This window comes from Maniola hyperantus, chromosome 6 (genome assembly GCF_902806685.2).
Source record: "Maniola hyperantus chromosome 6, iAphHyp1.2, whole genome shotgun sequence".
NCBI lineage: Eukaryota > Metazoa > Arthropoda > Insecta > Lepidoptera > Nymphalidae > Maniola > Maniola hyperantus.
This window is the reverse complement of record NC_048541.1, coordinates 11,125,978-11,144,345: the sequence shown is the minus strand read 5'-3', so window position 1 is coordinate 11,144,345 and position 18,368 is coordinate 11,125,978. Positions and strand designations below refer to the sequence as shown.

The 18,368-nt window shown below is 35.3% G+C and overlaps 3 protein-coding genes across 4 annotated transcripts; 2 read left to right on the top strand and 1 right to left on the bottom strand.

The window, feature by feature from the left end:
• The first annotated feature begins 21 nt into the window (after positions 1-21).
• On the top strand, positions 22-7,679 carry LOC117982815 (uncharacterized). The gene is made up of 5 exons (XM_034969241.2): positions 22-163; positions 2,061-2,184; positions 3,588-3,740; positions 4,984-6,159; positions 7,064-7,679. Exons 1-5 carry the CDS (start codon positions 92-94, stop codon positions 7,411-7,413), a joined length of 1,875 nt encoding a protein of 624 aa, XP_034825132.1. The 5' UTR covers positions 22-91; the 3' UTR covers positions 7,414-7,679.
• A 2,406-nt stretch (positions 7,680-10,085) lies between these two features.
• Positions 10,086-16,619, top strand: LOC117983218 (uncharacterized). The gene is made up of 2 exons (XM_069499056.1): positions 10,086-10,252; positions 10,516-16,619. The coding sequence occupies exons 1-2, from the start codon at positions 10,205-10,207 to the stop codon at positions 16,414-16,416; spliced, it is 5,949 nt and encodes a 1,982-aa protein (XP_069355157.1). The 5' UTR covers positions 10,086-10,204; the 3' UTR covers positions 16,417-16,619.
• LOC117982825 (uncharacterized) lies at positions 16,529-18,168 on the bottom strand. 2 transcript variants are annotated; one of them, XM_034969254.2, is made up of 2 exons: positions 17,600-17,959; positions 16,529-17,512 (listed from the first exon to the last, which is right to left on the bottom strand). In XM_034969254.2, exons 1-2 carry the CDS (start codon positions 17,633-17,635, stop codon positions 16,784-16,786), a joined length of 765 nt encoding a protein of 254 aa, XP_034825145.1. In that variant the 5' UTR covers positions 17,636-17,959; the 3' UTR covers positions 16,529-16,783. The 2 variants fall into 2 exon arrangements, 1 of the variants encoding a protein (XP_034825145.1); XR_011236813.1 differs by lacking the exon at positions 17,600-17,959 and adding an exon at positions 18,059-18,168 and having other exon boundaries at positions 17,390-17,512.
• Between the last annotated feature and the right edge of the window lie 200 nt (positions 18,169-18,368).

The following is an 18,368-nucleotide window of genomic DNA, read 5'->3' as shown; positions in this document are numbered from 1 at the left end:
GCCGTCAGTGAAGTGTGTGAACTGTGAAGTATTTACGTAGTTAAAAATGTTTGTACAATGTTTGGAAAAATGCTCGGAGGCAGGACAGTAAATGGAGGTTGACGAGAGATCGCAAGGCGCGACTTGGCGCTGGCCGGTTCTCGTCTCGGTCATTGTTCTGAACGTACGTACCTATTATACTTTGCAGTATCATTATATTACAAGGAAAACCAAATATGTACCTAGTTGCTCTATATTTACTGATTCTAGTGGAAATTTTTCGTAAGTATTTTGCTGTTTCTAATAGTCACTAATAGTTACACAGTTCAAAAAAGTTCAACGGTTTCAAGTAAGCATTAGGTAGGTCAAACCCCCAACCGCTTCCGTAGGTATGTACCCATTTTTATTGACAGGGAAGAATCTTAAGATACCTGATCTCTTTGGGGAGAAATCGTGTTATGTGGGATTTGTACACACTAAAACTACTGCGGGCAGCGTTGGCTCTAACGTGGCTCTAACCCATGGAGCACCCGAGTGTAATCAACACCTATATCCTCCGTATCCTCGCGCCCTCTAGTATAGGCGTGCGATCAAAATGGATTACTGATAGTTATATTTTCAACCAGTTACTGGAAATTGGGGTGCAACTGGTGCAATTATAAATGATGTTGGGAAACAATAGTCCGTTTACTTCGCTTGCGGTACCCCCGCCTGGGTAGAGAAATAAAACCGCCCAAGTGCGAGTCAGACTAGAGCACCGGAGGTTCCGTACTACAGTCGTATTTTTTCGACATTTTGCACGATAAATCAAAAACTATTAAATACATAACAATAAATAAAATCTGTTTGGGAATGTACCGGCTAAGCCCTTTCACATGACTCCTCATTTCGTGTGGTTATCTTATTTTGAAAATTAAAAATAGGTACTAATTTTTATTTGTTCATGAACACATTTTAATTTTTTTTGTGATGTAACCACATACATAATTATTCACAGTTTACAGATTTATTCCTTTACTTGTGCTATAAGACCTACCTACCTACCAAATTTCATGATTCTAGGTCAACGGGAAGTATGTACCCTATAGGTTTTCTTGACAGACACGACGGACAGACAGACAGGCAGACAACATAGTAATTCTATAAGGTCCCCTTTTTCTTTTGAGGTACAAACACAACTTTGTCGTTAATTTAAAAATATTTAATCTCGCGGCGCTCTTTCTGAAAAAGTGACGCGACGCATGCTCTTTGGAGGAGTCGCATGCGGCATGGCGCCCCCTAAGACCATGCGCCTGGTTACGCTGCACACTGCAGCATGGCGTAGGTAAACGGCACTGGCTCCGAGAACTCTAAGATGTGCGCCTCTCTTGCGCGACGCCCATTGGGCTTAACCTGGAGGATGTACTCCCCTAGCCTCATGCACCTTGCATGAAGTCACGACTCACGACAGCTTGTGCTACGTCTACAGTACCCAGCAGAAAGTAATGTACATTGTACATCGGCATTTAGAATGACATTTCGGCTTTGTAGAGCGTTGTCTCTGTCACCCATATCAATATGACGTTTTGTCGGTCTCAATGACAGAGACAATGTTCTACAAATCTGCTATCTCCTTCTAAAGGTCGATGTACCTACACTACTTTCTGCTGCGTACTGTACCTACGCTTATTAACGTAAGCTTTGCGCTTAGTTGGAAGGAAAAGGGGATTATTTAGTCACGTTTAACGTCCGTAATACTCTTTGAAAAATAAAATCAAAAGAGCAAGTAGTTACTTACCTACTACTTTGTTCACTCTGAAAATAAGTACCTAGGTATTTACCTATCTAGTCAAATGAATACGTATTTTTCATATAATATTTTCTTCAAACTATGACTTTCCGACAGCTCTATGCTTCAAACATCGATGAATGAGATAAAAGGATTCACGAAAGACGAACGTGTTGTATAGTTGCACACGTGATGTATCATTGCCTAGCTCCCTATAACAAAATAATTTATTAAAGTAGGTATTTATTATAATAGTTAAATCCTACCTACGTTTAGCAAGGCTTGATTAGACAGTTCTTGTAATATTTTACAGATTTGCCTGCCAAGTCTCGTACTGTCGTATGGAGTGCTGTGGGTGTACCTTTCCAACTACGACGTCTCCCTTTGGCTCGGGTTCACAACACCATCAATATTCGTCTGCACATACGGTTTTACACGTAAGCATATTTTTTTTTAAAACAAACGTATGCTGCTACCCTTAACTCTTTACCTGCCTCTGACGCATCAGTATGTGTATTCAGTTTATCTCCGAGTGCTCTTAAACTTTTAAACTTTATGGGCGTTTGGCAGGGGGTTGCCACGATAGTGTCTGGCAATGCATGACGTGATATCTAATACTATTCCGAAGAAAATATAAAAAAAATTACGTTACTTTAACGAGAGATTTTATACGTATTTGTTACCTGTTATCTGCCAAAGCCAACATGATCGCTTCATAGTCGCTGGTCGTGTCTCCCTGTGTTGGGGACAATGCGCAGGGAAACTTCCAGTCTTAACAAAATAACGAAGGTCTGGCCTTCACAGGATCCAAGTCTATATGCGCTGAGGCTGGCCACCGGGGAGGGTTTTAATGCGTAGAAACCCCACCCGATCTCTGCCCAAAGAAATCGGATATCTTCAGATTTACCTCTTCAAAAAAAGGACTAAGCTAAGGACGACAATGATGTGGGTGAACTAGATACATATATTTTTGTTTAAAGGATACTCTTATCAATAATATCATACGACCAATGATATTGATAAGAGTGCATTTACCTATAGGTTCTTCAGTACTAACCTCGAGTGTATTACTACTTAGGTACGATCATTGGAAGTACTGTCCCAATAGGTGCGGTGCATACATATTAGTTTAGCTCTATCAATCAGGCAATGATATTTTTATCGTAAAGATTTACCTAAGCTTGATCGATGCCTAGGTATCTACCTACTTACCTACCAATGTTTTGTTTTCATCGTGTAGTTATATACAGTCGGAAATATTCCACAATTTCTTCCGAATAGTGTAAGATCTTTCAATACCCTACGTGTACTGAACAGCATATCACTGCAAAGTCGAGGTGCGACCGCTATAGGCGCAGCTCATATTATTAGCTTAGCATTCAGGCGTTTATCAATTCGTAACAAAACTAAACAAACAATACAAAATACAGTCATCATCATTATCATCAACTGATAGACGCCCACTGCTGAACATAGGTCTCTTGTAGGGACTTCCACACACCACAGTCTTGCGCCTCCTGAATTCAGCGGCTATATCTGCGACTCGTCTGATGTCGTCCGTCCACCTAAGTACAGTACGCGGCAGAAAATATTGTACATCGACCTGTAGAAAGAGATAGCAGTTTTGTAGAGCGTTGTTTTTGTCACATAGGTATGAGTGACAGAGACAACGCTCTACAAAGCCGAAATCACATTTTAAAGGTCGATGTACAATATTTCTTGCGAATTTCAAGTCTACCCTGACTGTTCAGTCAGCCAGTCAGGACAAATCTTTTTATATATATGGAAAATTTAAATGGAATAAGTAAGTGGGTACCTACCTATCTACTGCTTTTTTCAGAATGTTGGTTCAGAGAAGCAGCAGATTCATGGGGCACCACGAATGGTTACAGAGTTATGGCTTCCGTCGGACTTCTGTTCGTAGTGACCGGCCTCTTCGTGTGTGCCTTCATACCACTGCATTTACAACTGCTTGCTTACGGTGTTTTAGGAGGTATGTGCAGTTTATATTGGTGCAAATTTTTGACACGTCAAAGACAAATGCTATCATTTTTTTTACACCGGTTTTAAGAGTAAGTAGCTTAGTTTACAGATTTTGTACAACCAAATTAGTGTCATTCGATATTTATCATTTTATCTTATCTATTTACTATTCAATGAAAATCAGATCGGCTAGTCACTAGTCAGCTAATCGGCAGAACCCATAGTCGACACGTCTCTATGTGACTTCAATTGCATTTTATGTGCTTTACAATTTCACCACGCGGTCATTTTTTAATGTTCTAAAAACTTTTAAATAATAATTTGTGATCAAAATTTTTCTATAAAGCGTAAAATTTAACTCCTCACACGCCATTTTAACTTTTTGTGTCAAATTTTGTATCAATTGCATTTTATGTGCTTTACAATGTCACCACGCGGTCATCTTTTAATATTCTAAAAACTTTTAAATAATAATTTGTGATTAAAATTTTTCTATAACGCGTAAAATTTCCTCCTCACGCGCCATTTTAACTTTTTGTGTCAAATTTTGTATCAAAAGTACTATTTTAGTCCTTATTTTAAAGACCGTACTTGTGACATGACAGTTGACCCATAGAGTTAAAATGGCGCGGAGGAGTCATTTTGTACGGACTATATATACAGTTTTAATTTAGAAATTATAAACAGTTGCAATCAAAGTCAAAATTGATCGATATGATAGGCATTCCGAACCATGCAGTGGATGCATTTGACGATTCAAAAGTACTTGTAAAAGTTTATTTGAAGAAAAATATTTCTATTCTTTTCCTTATTCTTATTCTTTAAAATCTGTAAAATCATTTATCACATAATGTTAGAGGGTTTCTTGGGATAATAATGCGGTGGACTTATATCATATTCTGCTGCGTATTTTCAAACGAAAATATTATTATTGTATTTTTATACCGATCATCCGCTTCAGTAAAATTGTCAAATTCAACGTTATGATGATAACGATTGTGTTGCGCAGTTACCCCCTGGACAGAATAATAATTTATTGTAGTAAACTATTCATTGTATTGTCAATTATGTTTTAATGATAGTGCCCATGTACTTTACCTTTTTATCATCGAGCCATGTTTAGTCCCGTAGTCGTCGTACATGACATACAAAATATCTGTAACTTTGAAATATTAATTAAGTTGGAACGATCGGATTTGATACTCGATAACGTTATCTTGTTTTAATTGACTACAAATGCATTTTTTTTTCAGGCCTGGGATCATCATTAATATCGGCACAAGTTGACGCAGTTATGTTCGAAACATATGATACGCGTCTTGAACTTATTCGAGGCATGTGTTACACCGGGCAGGCAATCGGACAGTCTCTCTTCCCTCACATCTTATTTGTCCTTATAGAACATTATGGCTATACCTTCTCTTACATATTGCTAGCTGGTATCATGCTACAAACATTGCCAGTTATACTTCTCCTAAAAGTCGATGATCCTAGAAGATCAGCATACTTTACGAGATACAAAGAGTTGTCACAAGCATTCATAGTATGCAAAAACGAAATCGACAAATTGAACGAGTTTTATGGCACTGAATTACAGTTGCACAATTTAAGTTCGAAATGTTGGAAAAGCCCCTCTGATGATAACTTACATAGACTAGGTGATTCAGATTATGATAATGGTAGAGTAGTCGAAACTATTACCCCACCTCCTAGCCCTGAAGAAAAGAGAAGGAATATTTTCGGGGTTGACATTTTACCAGAAATACCCGAAGAGAGTGAGACTGATGAAGAAAGTGACGGCGAAACAAATGTAAATATAAATAAGAAACGCTTTAGTCTGGCTATAAAAAGATTAAGTACAATAGGCGACAGTTTTGACGAGTGCATAGTAAATCAAGTCAGAAGAGATTCTCAATCGAATGGGGATGTAGTTGAAAATAAGGAATATTCTGAATTGGAAGTGAGGTACGATACAATAGCACCTATCACTGATATTCAAACTGAAAAACTGTTGAACACATTTAGTTTTCGATGTCAATCTGCGTATGTAAATATGAAGAGAAAAATGTCTATACCTTCGTATAGAGTTTACAGGATAAGAAGAAGGATGTTGTACCTGATGTATAATATTAATGACACTTTTTTCAAGCCATTAACGAGGTCCTTATCTTGTGGAAAATTTTACCCAGCCTTACTATTAAGTTTTACGAAACTAAGTTTGATGACAGTGGGAATTGTTCTGATGCCATTGATTGGTCTGCAGATTCGGCCGAAAATAGCAATGTACGAGACTAACTTTTTGATGTCTTTGCACGGATTCACGTGGATATGTTTCTTGTTGTGTACGCCATGGCTGGCTCAAACACCAAAGAGAAATTTCAAGTACGTCGTTACATTGGGGCTCGTTGTATCAACGTGTGCCTGTTTTGGTACGTACTTATTATATTATAACACGCTGTTTAAAAATGATACTAACTCTTACTGACAATATATTTTACAAAGAAACTGCCGACTCATGAAATGTATACTAACTGTAACTATATTTTTTAATCTGTATATAAACCGTGACTCACAGTTCTAATCGATATGCAACTAGCGTAGCTCCTATAGTCCCTCTCGCTCAAGCAGAGGTATTTACTTGTGAAATGTTATTCCTTCTATTTTACTTCGCCTATTGTAGTCTAGTAGACTGCAACCCACCATAATGACTTCAAAAAGAAAATTTTTAATCCATTTTCAAAACAAATCGATTATTTCTTAAAAATATTTGAGTCAACATAACCTCACTTCACGTTGTTTGTTAAGATCTCACGTACAAAATACATCTTGACAAACAAAAAAAGTGTTCACGGTGATAAGGACAAAAATGATCATTCGTCACGTTCTAATAAGAGCCTTAATGCATTTAGCTATCTCGCTCTAAAAGTAAGAGTCACAATAGGGCTACTTCTACAGGTATTTGTTCTGAGCCGTAATGTGGACACAAGCTTGACCTCATTTTACTAGGATTAAGAACTGTAGCTATAAATGCGAAAGTGTGTGTCTGTCTGTCCGCCTGTCTGCTAGCTTTTCACGGCTCATCTGTTTAATCGATTTTGATAAATTTTGATCCCGGAAAATCAAAGAGTTCCCAGGGGATTTTTAAAAAACTAAATCCACGCGAACGAAGTCGCTGCTAGTTTTATATATGTACGTATAATAGGGAAATAAATTGAAATTATACATTTTCTCGGTTGTAAAAATCAGATTATAAACGGATAATCCAATGTTATATTTGCTTACCTGTCCACGTAACTTCCGAATTTGATAACCGTTTACGTATTTTTTTTTCAGTGCTGGCAGAAGCTAATAATCACGATTCGTTTGCAATCGGCTGCGTTGTAGCCGGCTTTGGATACGGAGCAATAACTTCGTGCTGGGAATCTACAGTCCAAGAGTTTCTTGGTGCCCGGAAATGGCCGAAACTTCACAGCACCATAGAAACCTTATCAGCTACTCTCTTGGCCATACTCGTTGTTGGCCTATCGTTCGTGGTAGAACAAGATAATGGACTACAGTTCATTATGTTTATATTAGGTTTACTGACAGCTGTGGTGTCATTTATATGGATCATAATCGCCGGAGTGTCGATTTACAAAACCAAAGTGCGGACTTTAAGCTTGAGACGAAAATGGGTTTTTTGATTTTTAAACTCATGATATTATTGTATTTCTCTCTATGAACTTAATTTATTTTTGGAAACGTTTATTATTTATTTACTTGCATTGATCAAGTTGACAAAAAAATAACTTTATATACGCTTGAGCGCGTCCTGTAATTTTTCCGACATTAAAATGGTTGTGATATTATATGATAAATATTATGGCATGCTTATTATAATCTTAAATAATATGTGTATAGCTTTACTATAATAATTTATAACAAGAATATAAGTTTAATGATAAAATAATATTGGTTTCAATTAACAAATCAGTGAGTTAGAGTAATTTAGGTACCTAACGTACGTACACATTGTAGATTCCGTCATTCAGCTGGTCAAGATGTAATAAGGATCTCGAAAATACTTTACCTGAAAAATAATCCTTTGATCGTTATAGTTCACTATGCAACATTTCTTTAACATTGGTTTGGCGTTGTTTGGTTAGTTGTAAAAAAGTAACAACATAAAAGTAAAAGTAGTAAGCACATTTAATAGTTAGTTATAATAAATGTCGATGAGTAAAAAACCAGCCAAGTGCGAGTCAGGCTCGCGCACCGAGGGTTCATGACCACAATTTTTTTTTGTATAATGTAACCACAAATTCACGGTTTTCAGATTTTCCCCCGAATGTCAGCTATAAGACCTACCTACCTGCCAAACATGATTCTAGGTCAACGGGAAGTACCCTGTAGGTTTCTTGACAGACAGACAGACAGACAACAAAGTGATCCTATAAGGGTTCCGTTTTTCCTTTTGAGGTACGGAACCCTAAAAAAAACAAAAGTAGGTATTAGATACCTATTAGGTATGTTTTATTTACAATGTAGTAAGTTGTAAAATGTTTTGATCGGATTACAACATAATCAAGTATTTACCTACTTAGCTGAATGTATTCGAGCTAGTGGGGTAAAACCGTAGGATGTAATTATTTGTCTGGTAATCAGAGTTTATTACTAGATTTAATAATTATAATTATCTCAGAAGTATGAAGACAGATAAGAGCCATACTAAAAAAATGCCGCTACCTACTAGCTACTAGGGAATTTGCAAAGCAGTTGTACCTACGTTTAAATGCAAGCCTATGTAATCTGTGATGGTCTGAACAATTGTGAACGAGGTAGGTACCTATAGATGAAAATCTATACCTATGCATAGCAGAAATTATTGGACAGATTTTAGTTACTACTCCAGGATAAAGATAAAGATTGTAATGCCCTATTGAAATAGGGAAATTACGTATTTGACTGCATTAAACAATAAAGTGTCTGTATCGATGTTACCCACGTTATGTGAGTGTTGTTATCTTATAATTAGTCAAATAAACGAGACACACTACAACTACAATGCTGGAGGTAAGTACCAAGAAGCAGTCAACACGCGCGACGGGAAATAAGGTGTCACAGGTATTTGCATAGTATCTTGATAATAATCATCATCAGCTATCTAGGTGTAGGGTAACCACTAATAAATTAAAAAGGGATTAAGTATTAGGACCAAATTGTAAGAGATGTGGAGCAGCATTACTAATGACGACCATTTTTTTTTTTTAAAAGAATATTAGCCATATTAAATGACAAATATTCCCCTTTCCTCTCCAATTAAGCGTCAGGTTTGTGCTAGGACTTGTGCAACGGGCGGTATTTGAACCGTCGACCTTTCGGTTTTCAGTCCACTCCTATACCGGTTGAGCTATTGAGGCTGACAATTTAAAGTCAACAAAATGTTTGCTAAACATATTTTTACTTTTATTTTTCGCTAAGCATAGGAAAAAAGAAAAAAATATATAGCTTCAAGAGACTCATCTAATTGATATCTAATTACGATTGAGTTCTTCACTATCATCACGATCAACCCATCACCGGCTCACTACAGAGCATGGGTCGCCTCTCAGAGTGAGAAGGGTTTTGGTCAGTCTACCACGCTGGCCAAGTGCGGTTTGGCAGACTTTGCACACCTTTGAGAACATTATGAAGAACTCTCAGACAAGCAGGTTTACACACGATGTTTTAATTCACAGTTAAAGCAAGTGATATTTAATTACTAAATTAAGTTATTTTTGTAATACAGTGGAAACTCGATTATCCGGCCCTCGGTTATACGGATTCGCGATTATCCGGACTACCAACCGAAAATTGTTCGGCCAAGTGCGAGTCAGACTCGCGCACCGAGTGGAACCCTCGGGTATTTTTTCCGCCATTTTGTACGATAAATCAAAAACTATTATGCATAAAAATCTGTTTTAGAATGTACAGGCAAAGCTCTTTCATATGATATCCCACTTGATATAGTTATCTTACTTTAAAAATTGAAAATACATACTACTATAGTGAACTACATAATATGCACAAAACCCGCTTTTCTTCATACATTCGATTATCCGGATTTTTTATTATCGGAATCCCTAACGACAACAATTAGTCCGGTTAATCGAGTTTTCACTGTATAGTTATTTCCAATAGTGTGTATTGAATAAAGGCGCCTAAAATGTATTCTTAAGAAAGAAAAAAAATTCCTTTAAAATATTGTGATGATGTTGATAATATGATGTTCACATAATATATAATTTTTGTCCTACAAATATAATGTGTTTGGCCACTTTGTTTATAATATGTGACTGAGAGTATATAATATGAGCTGTCTTAATGCTAACAAATGTCTTCAGCGACCGTTCAAATTGTGTGTGATAAAATGAATCTCTTTACTCTAAAGAAAACAATCAGAAAAATATCAAGTGTGTTTCAACTCTAGCCATAATACTTGACTGAAATGTGGTCATGGCTTTTAATAAACAAAAAGGAATGAATTTTATTATCGTCCTTTTGGTAAGTACTATGTTCTTAACTTTTATAAATTGTCATATTTTAATTTATATTGCACGCGTTTTGGAGTACAGTTTGGAGACCGGGTACAGTTTAGGATCTCAAGGCGATGACGAAGGCGAAGAACCGAGCTTATTAGTGGCGCGATATCGAAATGCTTATGACCTAATCCACCACATCAGTAGCTGATGATAGATTGGAATTATTTTATATCAAGCTCATTGTTGGTTTGGTCTCTGCATTAATTGATTTAATTTGTTTTACAGACAACGGCATTTATCGTGGTTCCTGTGATAGCGACGACGAACGATGACTGTAAAGGGAAGCCTTTCTACTGTGTTAATTCAACGCATTTTAAAATATGCGTTGATTTCGGAGGTGTTTCAAAAACAGTTGACGATTTCCTCATACAATGCCCACCAGGCACAGCGTGCACAGACAGTAATTATTTTGAATGTGAATATCATATACCGACCACTTCTGCCCCAGTGGCCGTACAGAGTGATGTAACGAACGAACTTTCCGAAACAACTGTATCATCTCCTTGGGAACTTTTTGAAGTTACTACATTCCATCCTATAAGTAGTAATGAGAGAAGCATAGAACTGTTGGAAAACAGTACCAAAGCTTTACCTGAAACTGTATCTGAAGCAACTGGTACTGAAACAGCTACCATAGTTAGTGATACGCCTGTAAATGACGTTCAAAATGAAGTCATTACAGTAAGCGAAAATAAAACGACAATAAGTGATTTAAGTATAAGTGAAAACAATAGTAATTATTCTAAACCTACAGAATTATTTATCAATAACAATATAACTTCACCGATAACACCTGACGGAACGATTGATCTAAGTGGTGATAACTTAAGCGCAACTATTTCATATGAAGTAGTAAGTATAGAAAATTATACAACTACTGAAAGTGCGAAATCGATTGATTTATTTAACACTTTTATAACAGCACCGTCAAATACTGTAAAAGCCGCAGATTTTACATCCGCTAAATTATTTAATTCTGTTATAATTGATAGTTTAAGCGTAAATAATTTATCAGCTGCAGTAACAACTCAAAACTATTCAGGCACTGAAAGTGAAATATCCATAGATGTATATGAACCTCTTATAACAACGCTCCCTAATATAGAAATTGCAGATAATCCGTTAACTACATTATCTTCTCCTGTAAAGACTGATGATTTCAGATTAAATAGCTCACTCGCAGAAGTAGTTACTGAAAAATACTCGGTTATTGAAAAGGATTTATCAGTAGTTTTAACAGTTATAACAACACCATCGAATACCATAGGAAATGAAGATTTTACCTCAACTACATTATCTCCCTCAATGAAAAGTGATGATTCGATTTTAAAAAGCTCATTCACAGCTGTACCTACAGAAAATTACTCCGCTATTGAAAGTGAGACATTGGTTACATCCTCGAATAATAAAGTAAATACGCATTTCACAACAGTTACGTTATCTTCTCCTGTGACAACCGAGAGTCTAATAAATAGTCAAAATAGCGAAATTAGTTTGACTGTTACTTCTGATTCTTATTTACCAAATACTCAACAGGATACAACAGAAAGAGATAATAACTTTGTAATAGAATCCGCAACAAACACAAATGAAGTTTACACAAACGCTGTGAAAAAAACTTTCCATGATAGGGTAGATGACTATCCTATGCATGAAAACAGTAACCAACCAAATAAGATTTATGAGGTTTCGTCATCGTCACAAAATTTTGATTTAAATCATATGGGATTCCTTTCTACTACAGCAGAAAATTTAGTTTTAAGAAATACTTTAGAGGGTTCTTCAATCAATGAACAGACTGAGTTATCCTCACCAGTGATAACCGCAGACTCTGTAAATGCAAAAAATATTAGGACATTATCAGATATAGTTGATTCGGCCAACATCACTAGTTTACACGTAGAAAAAACACAACAAACAACAGTAACACATTTTGGTCAAACAACAACAGAAGCAAATATGTTGTACACAAATGCTCCAAGTAATGAAAAAAATATAATCTTAAACAAAGATGATACATCTACAACTAAATTATATGCTACGGTATATAATAGTCAGTCAACTACCGAAGATATTGTAAATTCATCACCAGATGTTAGTTTGACAACTATATCCGATTCTTATGTAGTAGATGCTCAAAAGGATACGGCAGAGAGAGATATAAACTCTCCAACACTAACTACAAGTACCACGAAAGATGTTTATACAAATCCTGAAAAAAGCATTTCTCAGGTAGATGAAACCTCCATGCATGAAAACGGCTCCTCAGTCTTACCAAATTCCGATTTCCTAACTACTTTTGGATATGATGAATCACATTCTACGACAACTATAACAGTAGTTTCAAAAAATACAGAAGAGAAAATATCACCAAAGGAGCAAAGTGATATTATATCTCTTCAGATAAATAAGAGTTATCCATTCAATGATAAAGTTAACAAAGAGCTACTAGAAACTACAACAATACAATCCACATCGGTTATTGATTTTACTACTAATACTGACTCATATTATGAAGTGAACCTTTCAATAACTTCTACAGTAAATGAAAACGAATTTAATACGAATGTTGCGAAGAAATCTTCTAAGAATACAACAGTAGAACTTTCAAGGAACGGTACACACAAAAATATCATCGATGAAATAACGACATATTTGCCACAAAATACAGATTTTACATCATCTGCTAAGACTGACAATATAGAAGTAAGTTTTACGACAGCTATGAATGCTCCTTTAAATGACACGGTAGAAAGAATTGATTTGGCTATTACAACTGAGTCATATGTAGCCACTACGAAGAAGCACATGAACTTGACAGAAGTAGAACTTCCAATATTTCCTACAATTGATGTAACTACACAGTATCTTCCAACTACTCAAAATATAGTAACGGAAACACTCACAAATGAATTTTATTCTACTGTGACGAAAGACGATTATGGAAGTACGCAGGACTTCACGATACAACAAAATAGTAATGATAATATACCTTCAATGTTTTCGAGTTTTCCAAAACATAACGATAGCTTAATAGAACTGTCTGTAAATGCATCAGAACCTATAGTTGGGTTTGAAGTATATGAGCAAACTACAAAGGCGGATACGGATCTATCAAAAACACAAGCATCTAATTATGGTTCATTAAAGCCTACAACAGCTACCACAGAAAAATTAATTAACGTTGAGGAATTATCCAGAACCGAAAGTAATAACAAAATGTATGATTCATTTAATTTTACGACTATATTAATAAATACCACACGCATAGCAAACAAAGAGCAACCAACCGATCCCATAAATGGAATTCTTATAGCTACATCAGTTACAAAATCATGGGATACAATGAATGATACGGTACAGGCTTTTTTGTCTCTAAACACAACACCCAAAGTCACCGTTGATTATGGAATTACACCTTCAGAATTTAAAAATAAAGCGACTACTACAAAGATACAACAAAATGTTAACGATAATACACATTCGATGTTTCTGAGTTTTCCAAAACATGACTATAATTTAATAGAACTGTCTATAAATGTATCGGAACCTATAGTTGCGTTTGAAGTATATGAGCAAACTTCGAAGGCGGATACGGATCTATCAAAAACAGCATCCTATTATGGTTCATTAAGGCCTACTACAGCTAGCACAGAAACCTTAATTAATGTTAAGGAATTATCCAGAAACGAAAGTAATAACAAAATGTATGATTCATCTAATTTTACGACTATTTTAATTAATAATACTACACGCACAGCAGATAAAGAGCAAACCGTTGATCCTATAAATGAAGTTCGTACCGCTACATCAGTAACAAAATCATGGGATACAATGAATGATACGGTACACACTTTAAACGCAGCAGCCAAAGTCACCGTTGATAATGAAATTACACCTTCAGGATTTAAAAATCAACCGACCACTGCAAATTATGTCTTTGATTACGAAATCACTACTCACGCATTTATAACAGATGGGATAGAAGTAAGTAGCAATGTGTCTAAAGGGAGCATTGCAAAGACGACGCTTGAAAATGAAAATAAATTTTTGAGCACAACTGTGTCAGTTCCAAAACCCAGTGCTCTTACAAACGATAACTTCAATATTGATGTGATTAACGATATTTACGGTAGCACTAGTCCTAGTAACCCTATGATTGAAAACTATAGCTTCAAAAAATATTTGGCCGAAAATGTTACAGAGTCTTCAATGTCGGAGTTGGATAATTTAGAAATACCCCAGATCATAAATAGCACCGCATTTGCAGAAGCTAATAAGTCAACTATTCACAATATGGGTGTTACAGAAACAGACAAAAGTAGCATCAATTTTAATATCATTGATAAATTGTCAGTGAACACAGAAAATAGTTTAACTAGACCGTCGGTTAATTTGGTACATTCATTAAATATCACTATAGATAAAGATCGGAACAACATAATGCCGACATTTGAAACCAATTTGTATCAAATATCAACACAAACTCTGCTTAAGAATACATTTGCTAATACTGAAAGAACAATTCCAATTAAGTCCACAAATAATCCGTTGAAATCAATAACTGCACAGTTAAGTGAAAGCTATTTTTTGTTAAACAATAACACGCAACTAGATATCGAAAATGAAAATATTACAAAAGAAAATGTCATAAAGTTACTTAATGCTACTAAAAGTGATTCACTTTCAACTTCAAAAATAAATGTAACAAATGAAAACCCCGTGAATACGGCAATATATAGGAATGTGAATTCCTCAATTCAGTCACATAATGGTATATTAAAAGTAACGGAATTAGATACAAACAAAATATCTGCGGATGATACTACAGCAGATATAGGCCCCCCCATAACTGAAAACAATTTAAGACCAAATATAGGTTACGTGAACAACGCAACTATAAATAAAAATATTTCAGCACATATTAATAAAAATATTAATACAACCGATGAAGAATCTACAATACGAGACTCTGTCATGTCTAGTGGACTAAATGTACAAGATACAGTTGTAAAAATGGTATCACTTTTAAACCACCACTTGCAAAATACATCAATTAACAGCAATAAATCAACTCAATTACATACCAATCAGAATATCGACAATTTTACAAAGCAATTTAACAATAGTAGATTTATTTCAGTAGTGAATACCGATGAAAACTTGTATAAGCATATTGTGAAAAATATAAGTTTTAATATACCTGAGAAAATACAATACCAAACTTTGAACACTGATAATGAAAGTATTGTAAATTTAAATAACTTAACCATGAATCTTGAAACAAGACATGCCCAAAATAATAGTTATAAAATTGTTCCACATAAAACAAGAAAAGATGATACATATACATTACATATTAACGCTGAGAATAAACAAATTATAAACACTCCCATGCTAACAAATGAAGATAAAAGAAAAGAACATAATATCACTAGAATAACACCAGTTGAATTAAATAATAAAAATTTACCCAATGATTTCGAGAGTAGAAAATCGGAATTTAACTGTTACAGTCGTCATCGTGGCAAATACTCTGATAAAAATGATTGTCAAAATTTTTATATATGCATAGGAAGAAGTGCACCAATTTTTGGAAAATGTCCTAACAAAACAGTTTTCAGTGAAATTTCAAAACAGTGCACTAAGAATCTGTCGCATTGTATCAGGAACAATCAATTTCAGTGTACATCAGAAGGAAGATACATCGACATCTTTTCAGATCAGTTTTATTATATTTGTGCTAAGAAAGTAGAAGGATATATAAGATTTAAATTACAATGTCAGAAAGGATATCACCTAGATAAAACAAAACTAAAATGCATTCTTGATTCAATAAATGTGTCTAAGTCTAATGAAGATAGTAGTTCAAAGACTGATAGCGAGAAAAGCACCATCGAAAGTAAATCTAAAGAACATAAGGATTCAAAAAATCAGACAAAGAATTTTGACTGTAAAAAGGAAGGCAAGTTTGTATATCCAGACAATTGCAGAAAATATTACCAATGCACAAAATGTGGGAAATCAGGGTTTCGTCGTAAAATTAAGAAGTGTGATTCTGACGAAGTCTTTAATCATGAAAAAAGAACATGTGTAGACGATGACAGTTCCGAATGTAAAGATTAAATAATGAATTACGCGAAATTAGTATTATTTGTTTAACATTATTATTTATTGAATTCTTTTTCTAACATAATTATCAAAGATCTTAAATGTAGATACTTAATCTTAATTGTAATATAATATGTTAATAAAGCATAGCTTAGATTTATAATTTGTTGTTATTTTGTATAGTAGGTACATTATGTAATAAAAAAAATCTTAATTGAGTGTCCATTTTAATTCAGTCTTATTTCCAAAATAATACATATAGATAAAAATCCCTTTATCTATCTTAAATTCTTACCATACTACTCTACAAAGATGCTGACCAACACTGATTATCCAGACTTGATTATTTTCTAATTGAATCACTTAAATGCGGCAACACAATCTATCGAGGTTTCCGGTACGCCGCGCCTGAGTTTTGAATAAATTGATCCTGGTCATCTCTTTCCAAAGTTATGCAGAAATTGTTTGAGAATACCGTGCATCGGACTGTGGACTCTCCTCTAACGGGTCTCGAAGGACAGAAGTAGGTCGCCCGCGTAGGGCTGTCGTCTTGTGTGACTGTAAATCTGTAGCTTTTACAGTCAATGGGTCTTTGTCCTTGACCATTCGAACTAGGATTATGAGAACCTTCACTACGGTTGGTATCAGCTCTTCTATTAACTTGTCCGAAGTATTGCATTTTTGTCTTAGTCGAATTGCCTAACGGGCATTTGTACTTTTCAGGCGCGGTACATGTTCGTGTATATCCGTTGAAAATTGTGTTTCCAGAGCACTTGAACTTGATACCTTGAAAGCGGTTCTTGTTAGGAATGCACAGAATATATCCCTTGCAATCAGGTACACTCGTGTCAGCTATTCTTTCACTGCGGTAGCAACGAAGATCCCTGGTGAGGGACGGATCGATGTAATTTATAGCATTTTCACAAACGTCACTCGACTCTTCATTGCAGATAGTGTTGGCCGGGCAAATGAATGCTGGACCTAAAATTTTGTCACCCTCACAAAGCCTTAATCTTGACGCTCCATCGCAAATAAATCCATAACTACCACAATCGACATTCTTAGTTGTGAATATTGCGAACACTAAGCTAATGTTTTTCACTGTATTTATCTGAAAAATAATAAAATGTTACTGTTGAATTGAGTTATGTTAATGCTTCAAAATTGTTATCAAAATTAAACTAGTTCGGCTACTTACAATGAATATTCCGAACAAAACATCGTATTTAAACATTTTAGAGTTAGAGTCAAGGCTAAGAGAGGACCGAAGGACAACTAACGGAGACAGTTGCTTTCTTGAAAACTTCGCATGTCACGACCAATTATCATTTTTAACACCTTTCGGAGAAATGGTTTCATGTCATTAGCGCACTGTGTCACCGTTTCTTTAGCAATTCGAACGAGAGTAAACTATTTACATATTGTTTGTCATAATGGCAGTACAATTCTTTCACTTTGAATTCTTCGCGGTATGAATAATGTAAGGAAGTGTAACTAGATTAAATATTTGTGCTGTTTGAATAAGTTGGTACAGATTCTCTTTACGTACCTACTTACGCAAAAGCGGTGTTTCACGAACTCGGATCGGATGAGTGCGTAACCGCCGGGCTACTTTTTATCCAAAATCAAAAAGTTCCCGCGGGATTTAAAAACTTACCACACGGCAGAAGTCGCGGGAATCATCTAGATAATATGTAATGATTTAGATTATAGATTGCCAGCTACATTGTGACAGTCGCAATCACCTCGGATTGGTTCTGTTTTGACTCTCTTATTATTTGCTAAAATGCACTGTTGCAGCAAGAATACTATAAAGTCAGCAATCGCATTTGTAGTAATGCTAAGCTCATTTCACACTACGGGATATAAATTATATTAGTCCGGTCAAAATATACATTCAAGGTTACAATAATTCGCATTGGGCTAAAATTGGTACGAATGTACCAATATAAATGGAGCATCAATAT